Here is a 12,282-nt window from a genome sequence, read left to right as displayed (position 1 = left end):
AAACAATGCACGTTTCAGCTGTGTCTAACAAATTAAATCCTTAAAAATGGGAATGTTTTTGTCAAGACGTTCTCCTCATTGGACACCAAACTGAAATGTTTAGTATTACATATAAGCCTTGAGCCAATGTTGTGTAAGTAATGATTAACCCCATTCAAGCAATGTAAAAATCATTCAGAGGTTCCCCTACAGAGACCCTGTGCAGCAGCAGTGATTTGTTTTGCATCACAAACACAGGCTAAATGAGGGCCCAAAGCCTGAACACTCCCGTGGAGCCTGACAGCAGGGAAAATGCATGTAATCATCAAAAGCACTGGCAGGTGCTTTGGGCGTTACCTGTTCAACAGTGACAGATCGGATATGAAAGGCAGTGAGGTGCATACGGCAAAGTGAAAAAACACAGATGTAACGCCTGTACATGCTTAAAGCAACATAATTGGAAATGCCTAGATTTTTTTTTATTTAAAAAAAAAAAAAACATAAAAAAAAAAAAACAGTGAGCTTGTTGGATGTTCTTGTCCATCTGACCAGCCTGGAATCCATTACAATAGACAGAGTCAGGACAGGAGTTGTGAAAAATGGTGAAGTTGGCCTTCTCCGTTTCCCTCAGGGCATGGGCAATTTTCAGCTCTAGTGAGCCTGGCTCCAGGAATACCCGACACTGAACACAGAGCAATATTCAAGCTCATTTATTCACATCCTCCCATGGCAGAGACTGACTGTCACCATTTTTACTCAAAACAAAAAAAGCTGAATTTAGGATTACAGCATGGAGGGCCTTAAATTCAATCAAACGCTTTTCTTGTTTTGGAGTGAAAGGTTTGTAGGATGGATGGTTAAGGAAAACATTCAACAGCTGTTTGTATTTGATAAACTCTACTGAATTGTGTATTATCCAAAGGATGGTGAACATTAACGCCACTCGTTCTCTGACAGCGCTCTGCCAGATGCACCGGCTGCAGTTCTAAAACTTTCAGGTAAGCTTCATGATCGATAGCTGTGCTAAGAGCGCCTCTGATGCTGCTCTCTGCAGGTGATTCCGACTGCACTCGAGCTCAGCAGGTCTCAGTGCCAGTATTTTTCACCAGCCAAATTTAAAGTGAGGATGATTCTGTTTAGCTCCAGTAAAACAGAGTTGCAACCTGCAGAATCATAGGCAGAACAGGGCTTGACGGCTATGGAAAAAAAATCAAAGCTTCCCATGTCGACCGCTTGTAATTTCCTCGTTACTTCAATGAAAAATAGAGTAAAGATTCTCCATACGTTTTGCACATCTACAGTTAGCTTAGATTGGATTGGCGTGTTTGAGCTTTCTCTGACTTGTGGCAGAGATTTCAGGTGTGGGACAAAGCTTATGGAAGTCAGACTTGGACGAAGAGCTGTTAAGGGACAAAATGATCCACTTCACTTCTCCAAGTGTGTCTCATTGGTATTGTTCGTGTTTTTGTATGTTAATCAGTGGATTTATGCTTTTTGTGGGGATTAGGCCAGTTTAGCTCCATGGCTAATGCAATGATAAGGGATTTCTGGCTCAGCAGATAAGTGGATGCTCACTAGTTACTCAGCAACTAGGCTCTTTGGTTTAAGACTTTGTGTCAAAATGGCAAAACCAAGCCACAGAACAATACTTCACTTACTTTGATTTCATGAAATGTTCACTGGAAAGCTAATATCACTCTGGGAGAATCGTTACTTTGAAATCAAATTTAAAATAAAGATAATCTTGGAGAAATATGCAAAATCATCATGTGATGCTCTGCTTTGAAAACTGTCTTTTCAAAGAGGTGACCTGCAGTTTTTTCTTTATGTTACTGGAGGAGTTTCCCACAGGTTGGTTCTGGGTCCTCCTCCATTTCATCTTGTGTGTAAATGATTTTTCTCTTTATTCCTTTTTTTACTGCAATACCGTCATAATAAACAAATTAGAATGTTATTAAAAAGTTAATTTAGAGTTAATCATTCAGTTTACTAAGATAACATATTATATATTTACATGCAGACTGATGTTTTCAGGCCATTTTTTCTGTTAATTACAAGGATCTTCTGCTGACAGGTAATGAAAACACAACATTCAAGATTAGAATATTACATCAAACCAATGAAAATAACAGTTTAATGCAATAATTTGTGTCTTAATTGGAAGACATATTGTAATTTATTAAATAGGATTATATGTATATTCTGTTGAATCACATCTTTTTTTTATAATTAAAGGGCCATGCTACAGATTATTACCAGAAAGGTAGAAGATAAGACACAATCAAGACAGTTATACTTCAGTCCCAGTGACAGGATTACATTGTGATTGAAAAATATTATTTTTTTTTCTATTTGTTTCAAGTACAAACAAATAGAAAAGTGAGATGTGAACCACAAACTAAAATCTAAAATCTGGACGTCTGCAAATAACAGTCAGATTGTCGTATTTGTGAACATTACCTTGCAGGAATTGACGTTCACTTTGAACTGACGCTGAACGGCTCTCTCAACAGAATAAAGCTTATCTAGGGGTGAAAGGAGAGAAATGAAAACAACTCATCTTTCAACAAAGATGATATTTATGGCAAGTTGAAGTGTGATAAGTCTCCACAGTGACTGAATAGCTCAGAGTTTCGGCCATACCGAGGGGAAACCACATCAGAAGCATCACTGCTTACATCAGAGACGTCTGTGACAACAAAACACAGCAGTACTTCATAAACTGAAGGTTTATTACACAGACTATCGGTCGGGTTTCAAATGAACCTGCAGTGATCGCTCCCCTTTTATAGATCAATTGGCAAATATTGTAATCTAATATCTGACAAACAAGCCTCATTGGAGCCCATTTTCTAATTTATCCGATTGTCCAATAAATGAAAGATTAGATTTTCTAGAAGGATGAAACACATTTTGTGTTCAGATATAGGATGTTAAATGTCAAGACCATTAATTTAAATATGACCGGATGTTTTAAATTGTTTTACATGCTTTTTTTTTTAATCGTCCGTTTATATCTGTTTAGATTGTAACCTTTTAGTTTCCTTTAATTTGTGTTTGTTTGAAATGACGCAGCTGCCTAATGGTGAGACGTTGGTTGCAGTGATTATGAAAATGTGCCTGATAAAGGTGCCTCTAATCGTCGTCGTCGTTACTGATTTAAAGGCCAAATTTATTATTGTGATTTGATGAATTAAATGACTAAAAGCCCAACGCAGAACAAGGCACAATGCGGATTTAAGTGGATTGCTAGAACATTAGTTGTTTTTTGTTTGTTTTGTTGTCCTCTTCTTGATGATTTTACTTACACCGTTTCCTGTCAAATGTCATTACGAAGAGATTCACTAGAAGTATTCCCAGTTAGAGAAGCTCATATTGTCGTTTTATCTTAACCTCAACATTTTAGCTGTATGTATGGGTTGTGAGTGTCACAGTCTTTAGCTTTTTCTAAGAAATTCTGTCTCTTTTGCTCCCTTGCAGGTTCCAACCGACTTGTACGTGGCAATAAAGAAACCAAATGCCATGGATGTCTTTAACTTTACATCCTGGAATGCCTCTGAAGGCAATGAGACAGAAGTCATGGAGGAGAGAGACAGTCCTTACAAGACCGTGGAGGTAGTGTTCATCGTGCTGGTGGCTGGTTCCCTGAGTTTGGTCACTATCATCGGCAATATCCTGGTCATGCTTTCCATCAAGGTGAACAGGAACCTACAAACTGTCAACAACTATTTTTTATTTAGCCTTGCATGTGCTGACCTAATTATTGGACTGTGCTCCATGAACTTGTACACAGTATATATAGTAATAGGCTACTGGCCCCTGGGGCCAGTCGTGTGCGACTTGTGGTTGGCTTTGGACTATGTTGTCAGCAATGCGTCTGTCATGAATCTCCTCATCATAAGCTTTGACAGATACTTCTGTGTCACCAAGCCCCTGAGCTACCCTGTAAAGAGAACCACCAAAATGGCAGGGATGATGATTGCTGCTGCCTGGGTCCTTTCCTTCATCCTCTGGGCACCTGCTATCCTCTTCTGGCAGTTCATTGTTGGTGGGCGGACTGTGCCTGAGAAAGAGTGCTACATTCAGTTCTTTTCCAATGCCGCTGTTACTTTTGGAACTGCCATTGCCGCCTTTTACCTGCCTGTCATTATCATGATTCAGCTGTACTGGCAGATCTCGCGAGCGAGCAAAAGTCGAGTGAAGAAGGACAACCGCAAGCCTTCAGGATCAAACCCAGAACCTTTGTTACCGGGCCAGAGGAGAGAGAGCACTCCGAAACCCAACAACAACAATGTTCCTGGGGAAGACGGAGCACATTCCCAGAACCAGACTGTAGATGATGGAGCCAACCAGCACGATGGAAAGCTGCAGAATGGAAAAGGGCCTTCATCGTCTGCTGCCGACGTAGAAACGGAGGGTGACAGTGTTGCAAAGGAGAACTGTGCTCCTGCAGAAGAGAAGGAGAGCTCAAATGACTCCACGTCCGGCAGTGTGGCAGCTTCCAATCAGAAGGACGAAGAACAAGTCGCCTCTGCAGCAAACTCCAGTGCTGAGGCTACGCAGCAGCTGCCACGGCAACGAGCCAAGGCTGGGGGCTCCAAGCTGACCTGCATCAAGATCAAGACCAAGTCCCCGAAGGGCGACTACTACACACCGTCAAACGCCACAGTTGAGATCGTGCCAACCACAGAACGTCAGAACCACGTGGCGAGGAAGATCGTGAAGATGACGAAGCAACCGCCAAACAAGAAGAAGAAAGGAGCCCCGTCGCGGGAGAAAAAAGTGACCCGCACGATAATGGCCATCCTGGTGGCTTTCGTAGCTACCTGGACTCCGTATAACGTGATGGTGCTCATCAATACTTTTTGTTCTAGTTGCATTCCCAACACTGTTTGGACTATTGGTTACTGGCTGTGCTACATCAACAGCACCATCAACCCAGCCTGCTATGCTCTGTGTAATGTCACGTTCAAAAAGACATTCAAACATCTCCTCCTCTGCCAATACAGAAACATTAGATCAGCCAGATAAATACAAGCCCCCACTGTGTATATGTCCCACATATGGGTGTAGTGTTGTTGTCCAGGCATACGAGTTTATGTGAAAAATGTGTGAGACTGAGACGAGAAGATTTCAAAATCACTTTCATCATCCATTTTCCAATTTCTCTCAATAAGCTGTTGTAGCACTTTACTCTTATTCAACTGAATTCAGTTGCTGTCACTCGTGTTGTGCAGGAGCAGCGTGTAAAACGAGGGTTTTCAAAACGTATTTAGGTTTGAAACCTTGAAAAAAAGATCAGCGAACATAAGGAGAGTAGCGGAGAAGGATGCTGAGCAGACTGAAGAGAAAGCAGGCTAAAAGGCAGAAGACGATCTGTGCCGTATGGAAAACGCTTCAAAATGGGAAAATAGGGCTGACTGAATGTTCAAACCTTTCAAGTTTGAAGTTCAGTAAAGATATTTGTAGATATCTGTATATATAAATGGTGTATGTTCTATTTGTGTGTGCACATGTGGGTGTGTGCTAGCTTAGTGTCTGCGTTCACACCCACTTGTGCCTCTTTGCTTGCCTTCTTCTTTCAATGTGTGATCATCCTCATCACAGCTCTTCCTACCAGCAATATATAGAAAATTGAGTGTTTTGTTTAGGTTTTCGCTGACAGGCTCTCGTCCTAATTGGTAGTCATCCAATTTAACAAAAAAACAACAACAAAAAAAGCCTCAGTAACAATCAATAGGCAAAACTTCATAAAATATTAATGCAATAAAGTTTCACTTGTCAAACTTGCACACAAAAGAGAAGAACTGAAAATACAGCTATTGTGATTTCAGGATAGTTGAAAAGAAGTCGATTTCACTTCAACGTTTAATCAATATCGTTCACATTTGTGGGGCGTTTGGAGGATTACGATACAAAGTTCCTACTAAGTCTCTTTACTTTAATCCCATTTTCTTTATTAAAATGACACCAAGCATTTTTATCACGTTAAAGGGACATCTTGAAAATTGGGGGTGGCACAAAAACATCACATTTTATGGTTTGAAAACCACTTTCTGATGATGGTTCAAGACAATCAACATTAGGGTTGCAGCAAGAAATCAGCCAGCGGCTGAAATTTGAACATTTTTCCATTTGACCGCTGTTCAAACTCCATCCTTGGGGCAAGGAGCCCAGCATGTCATAGATGCTCTAATACAGCAAAATCACATGGCTAGATGACCTTCTTAGCATGATAGCAGGTTCTGCATTGGCCCAGTAATGACCCAATGGGTTCAATCACATGTTGAAGTAGGAAAACATCTAAAAGATGCAACACTGCTGGAAATGGACAATCTGTCCTAATGGCTAAAGGTTTTCTGGGATGTTATTTCTGGATGGACACAGCATGCACACCTGTAAAATATGCCATTTGTAAAGCCGAGTCCTGAATTTCTTCTTTTTTTTGCATGACCCGCCATTTAGGGCACACTCAACCAACTCTCACAATTTGGACCAATCAAATTAGGTATAGAGGATTATGATTACCGCCTCATCACATTTCCTGCAAAGAATCTACCTAATACAACTTGTCATGTACTATTAAAGTGAAAGACGAAGTGAATAAATCAAGACATGTTGACCAGACAACCGAAGAGGGGAAAAAAATAATATTTATATTTGGCATGAAATCGTTCAGTCGCACTTTTTCATTTGCCGCAGTCCTCGTCACTTCAGCTTTTACTGCTGACAGGATGTCAGGTGTTGATTTTTATGGCAGCTATTAAGATATTTATGTTTGCTGTCAGGTTGCTAAGAACACAGCGAGTCAAACAGGAGGTAGGAGCTCAGAGCTGTCCTGCATTGGGGTCTGTGGGAGGGCATTTTGTGGTGTGTGTGTGTGTGTGTGTGTGTGTGTGTGTGTGTGAGCGTGCAGAGGAGTGGATACCTTTATTTGATCTTTCTGATTCATTGATTCACGTATCGCAAGGATGAAATTCGTGAACTCGTGGATGCGAGTGGGTAAAGCTGCTGATGTGTGCTTGCGCGCTCCAAGTGTGGAGTTTAACTTCCGGTCACAGGTCTCAGCCTCGTGATTTCGAAAAAGGGCTATTTTTACGTCTCCACACGCTTGCTGCGACTCCTCTCCATCCGATCTCGTAATTGATTCCGAGTCGCCGTAGTTCAATTAAAAGTGATAAGTCGCTGTGTTTACTTTAGCGCCAGGAGAAATGAGAAAATATCAATTTACCGAGAGGCATGCTCCGTGTTTCCATGCATGTCATCCATCATTTCAGCCTATTAGACCACTCTGGGTTACAGTAATGCGGCTGGCTCGTTGGAGTGATGAATATGCAGCAGCGTTTTGCCATCAGGAGGTTGCCACAGCGGCTGGTAGGGGGGCTTTGCTGAGATTTACGCCTGCACCGGGTAGCTCCTTGAGGCTGTCGGCTTTAAAGAGAGATCTGGGACAGATCCTATAATGAAAACTCACCATGAGGCTGATCAGATTACGGGCCGATGTGGAACACCTACATTTTAGATTAAAGGCTGCCCATTACACGCTCAGCTTGTGGTTGCAATCCGGTGCCCCACTTATAGCATGGTTCTTCTCAGTCATTATCCTTGTATGGTCTCTAATTTTCATAAGGTCACGAGTGTAACATAAATATTTCATGTACAATTGTGTTGAGCACCGTGTTACTAGTTAATGCTCTGCCCCTAGAATCCCTCTCCCAGTTAGAAAACGCTGTAAATACTATTTCTAGGCTGCTGAAAGCTGAACCTCGGATTCAGCGGCCAGTTGGTTGTGACCTGCAGTCGGTTTGCTCTGTATTTAGCTCCGTCCACCTTCCTGTCAACTCTGACCGTCTTAAACAGCTTAAACAGCTTTATCTAACTACAGCACCTTCCTCCATATTTGCTGTGTCCCCTGCACTGCAAATAGTCACTTGTTATGATGTTGGTATAAAAGGCCAGTTTTCCTCTCTGCTGCAGCTCCTTTTGACTGAATTCATGTCAAATTTACACACAGGTGGACTTTTTTTTTTTTTTTTTTTACTAATTGAGTGAATTCTAAAAAATGATTTTATTCTGGTGAATCAGAGTAATTTTGTTATTTATTTGACAAAAATTCAAATAAATAAATAGAAGTTTGTGGTTGTAATCTGACAAAATGTGAAACATTACGTATAATGTCATATAAGAGAACGAAAAGATTATTTTAGCTTTATGCATCAAGATAAATTAAAGGGGTTGGGGAGGGAATTATTTTGTAATTTTCTTTTTTTTTACAGATTTTCTATTTCCATTTGCCTCCACTGTTTCAAAAAGATCTATACTGATGTTGGCCAGAAGATGACTTGATTTCAACTGAGTATAACTGAGTTACTTCCTCCTTGGAAAACTCAGACCGGAGCAACTCGGCTAGATTGTTAATTACTGACTGAGAAAGTGAATCATTAGTTTCAAAACCAGGATTATTGGTTATATTCGTGTGAATGGAAAGGAGATGTTAAATAAATTCCCCTGTGAATTTACATCCTTCACATGGAGGAGTGGAGCTCTGTCTGTCATCTGTCACACATCCAAATAGAGACTAAAAAGCTTTCCGAAAACATCCGATTAATCTCAGCCTAGCTGCTGCTTGACAGATACCAGCAGGAGAGTAAGTGGTGGTCCGAGGGTCTCGGTCTGAGGGGCGTGTGATGAAAAGCGATGGCATTTTATCACTTCCTGCGGCGGTGCAAGGAGGGCAAGTTGCATCAAAAAAAAACCAGCAATGCTCACAGCAGGGGCCGCCACTCTTTAAACTATTTTGTTCACTTTGTGGTGAAGGTGAAAACAAAGAGGTCTGGTGTCGAACTGACTTTGAAAGACGCGCTCTGGGTCTGGCGTTGGTGAAAATGGAGAAGTGATAACATTTTGTTGCATTATAAGTACAAACTTTAGTATATTTTATTACTGTTTGGCGGCCGACAAACACAAATTACACACAAGCAGACTCCTTTGATGAATTAAGTGACTTCTGAATGCAGTGGGTTAGATTTTTGTTCAGAGATATGTTGATTACAATTTTTGGAATTTTATTTTGCTAAAAAAAAAACACAAAACCCATTGTATGTTTGCTTTTACTTCAGTGTGCTGGTCTACCACATAAAGTCCTAGTAAAGTGAAAGAAAATACACTGAAGGCCGGAGTTATAAAATGACAAATTGTGAAAATGGGCCTTGTGCTTTTGCACGGCACAGATGAGCAGGAAATGTGTAGAGAAGTTGTGGTCTGTCAGGAACTTTTTTCCCCAAACTCTAAAGGTGAGTGGACCATGTTTGGAGAAGCCTTAGCTCCGCTTTAGGACGGGTCAGCCAAGAACTTTAACGTTCCAGGCGATTTCTTCCATCTGGTGTGTGTTACACAGTTGTTTACTGTCCCTCATGCTCTTTTCACTGAGGCTCCTGCAAACAGAATCTCCTTGCTTGTGGTTTTACGGTCACAAGCTTCGCATTTTATGATTCCATGAAAATGTCCATATATTCGTTTGTCTGTCAAATATAGATAAACATAGTGCGTGTGGTCATGAGATCACCGTGTGCCGTGAGAGCCAGCTGGGCTCCTGTTCGTACGGCTTATGTCAAAGGGCTACTGCACCCCTTTACGGAGAACCTGCGACACGACCGTTAATCAGAGACAACTTTCTCTGGCTTTTGTTCTAGAAGAAGTGGGTGTTGCTGAGAATATCCTCAACAATCTTGGATAGAGGAGCACTTTCTCCAAATGTGGAGATTTCTTTTTTTTTATTTTACGTTTAACGATGGTATATCGCCGGATTGTACAGAGCAATTTCAAGTGCCTTATCAAGAGTGACAGGAATAAATTGCTCCTTTTATCTTCTGATTGTTGTGGCATTTTTAGTGCAACTTTGCCGAGACGTTTGCTGAGCATTTAGGAAAAATGAAATCCAGTCTTCCTGACTATAACCTAAATAGTTTTTTTTTTTCCTGTTCCAGCTCTGAGCTCCTATTCTTTAGTGTTAATTTAACTCAAAGCTGAAGGAAATGAAAAGATGAAACTGAACTAACATAATAATCGCAATGGCTTGAAATTTACCATCACAAAAACCATAAACAGTCATGGGGGTGAAGAATGTCAGTGATATACTGGGCTGGTTTGGTCGTGTTCACAAAGAAAATGTGCAGGTTGGTCTGTGTGTGTGTGTGTGTGTGTCATCATTACACGTCACTTTCAGCTGTTTGTGAATGGGTGTGAAAATTGTTTGCTGTAAAGTGTTTTTAGACTTCTTCAGTTTTGGTCATTTATTCATCAGATTGGATAAAATAAGACGCTAATCAAGGAAGATCTCCAATTTGTCCTCTTTAAAATAACGTCGCAGCAGTAAAAAAGCTTCCAAAGACTCTGTGCTACATGTAGTTACACAATATTGTACATTTTCTATCACATTTTGTAAATCTGCGACTTTTATCTTTGTACAGAGTGGAATTGTAGTATTGAAATTATATCTGTGTACAGCCTGTTTGTTGCTTCTTTGTTTTCTTTTTTTTTGTTGAGAAAATGTTATTTATGATCTATGAATATTGTGAAATATGAACGATATAAAGACAGAGGGTATAATTATATGTGCATTTCTAGAGTTTCATGATTTGCAAAAAGAAAAAAAAAACAAAGAAAAAAAATACATTGTTGCTGTGCAATATGAGAACTGTACCGTAACTTTTCCACATGTGAGCGCCGGGGTCCAGGGGAGCCCAAGAATGATTTCTGCAGTCAGGAAAGAAGTGTGAGAGCGAGAGAAAACCCTGGAGGATGACAGAAGCTAAAACTAGTTTCAGTGTGGCTCAAAAGCCCAGAGGCGATGGCTTTCATTTTGATTTTCACCTGTAAATTTATGAGGCTTCACCCTCACCCTGGGAAGAAGCCGGTTCACTCAATGGACACACTATATAACTTTTTGCAATTTCACAACCTTTTTTTTTTTTTCCATAAGTGGTTGTGTGCCCTGGTCTGAACTTCAAGGCGGGGAGGGGGTCACAGAACCCACCTGCGTCTGACATTAAACTCGTCAAATAAATCTTCAAACAAACCCGCAGCCTGCTGCAGACGTTCTGCACACATTCAAGTGTTAATTTTCCACTTTTCTTACATATTTGGATGTTCGTTGTGTATTAAATCACTGTGGCTTGTGGCTTCTATTGCAATAGGGAAAAAAATTAACTCAGCAGTTTGTTGTTTGCCTTGTATATACATATATCTATATGACAGTACATTATATGTAACTCTGATGCGGTACATTTGATATGTACATACACGTGGTATAGCTACTATCTGAATGTCCCCCCCCCTCCGCTATTAATACTTCCTGTACAGTAACATTGGTATTGATTTCTGCTTTAATGCATTCTTGATTATTTGTTCTGAACAACCAATCTGGAGTGTTTTTAATCACTCGCCACCTATGAAACTGTAAGATGAACTGCATTAAGTGGTATAATAACCCCTTCAAAATAAAATTGACATTAAAATATTTGTGTTCTCAAGGGAGTTGTTTTTTTAACTTACAGCCAAATGCTTGTATGTTTAATTTTTGTATTTTAAAATTCACTAGAAAAAGGGATGTTACCTGTATTTAATGCAATTTGCATTCAATTAACAAAATGTTAATAATAAAAGGAAATGAATGAGCTGATTTCCACAGCATGACGTTGCCACCACCATGCTTCACAGTGGGAGTTTGAGTTAACCTGTGCACACATTACATTTTACAGGCATATCTTATCTGACCAAATATCATAATGCATAACAAGCTCTTCAGATAAGTTAAGATTAAATCCGTATGCATTCCTTATGAGGTTCTAATTTGAAAGTTACTTTATAAAGATGCAATGCCGTTGCTGTTTCTCCGGTTTTTTTTTTGGTTTTTTTTTTAACATAAGTAGCAATTATACATTCAGGACTGAGCTAACAGTGTACATTTCCCACATGTTCTCTGTTGGATTTAGGCCCAGACTTTGACTTGGCCGCTCCGACACATCGACATGCTTCAATCAAAAACGTTTCATTTTAGCTCCATCCTGACATTCAGGCTCGTCATGCTGCCGGGACGTTGGACCTCCATCTCCATCTGAAGTCCTTCACAGCCTCTGACAGGTTTTTATTTTCCAGTGTTGCATGTATGCTACACCAGCCATCTTCTCCATGATGCTGCCACTACCGTACATTACAGTGGGGACGGGATGAAGCGTTAATCTCAACTGATCTCATCTGACAAGATGTGATTTTGAGTTTAAATAAAATCTGGGTGAAATATGC

General features: G+C 40.3%; 2 protein-coding genes across 2 annotated transcripts in view; one reads left to right on the top strand and one right to left on the bottom strand.

Annotated features, from left to right (window-relative positions):
• chrm2a (cholinergic receptor, muscarinic 2a) overlaps positions 1-12,281 on the top strand; it is a 76,252-nt gene extending 63,971 nt beyond the window's left edge. Inside the window, exon 3 of the mRNA XM_015002841.2 lies at positions 3,460-12,281. Coding sequence (XP_014858327.2) covers positions 3,460-5,010 — 1,551 coding nt within the window. The 3' untranslated portion in view covers positions 5,011-12,281. The remainder of the gene's footprint in view (positions 1-3,459) is intronic.
• gnai1 (guanine nucleotide binding protein (G protein), alpha inhibiting activity polypeptide 1) overlaps positions 1-12,282 on the bottom strand; it is a 424,795-nt gene that overhangs the window by 305,149 nt on the left and 107,364 nt on the right. The gene's annotated exons all lie outside the window — the stretch shown is intronic.

Source organism: Poecilia mexicana, unplaced genomic scaffold, assembly GCF_051168715.1.
Source record: "Poecilia mexicana isolate PSO_F unplaced genomic scaffold, ASM5116871v1 scaffold_23, whole genome shotgun sequence".
Lineage (NCBI taxonomy): Eukaryota > Metazoa > Chordata > Actinopteri > Cyprinodontiformes > Poeciliidae > Poecilia > Poecilia mexicana.
This window is presented reverse-complemented; position numbering and strand designations above follow the sequence as displayed.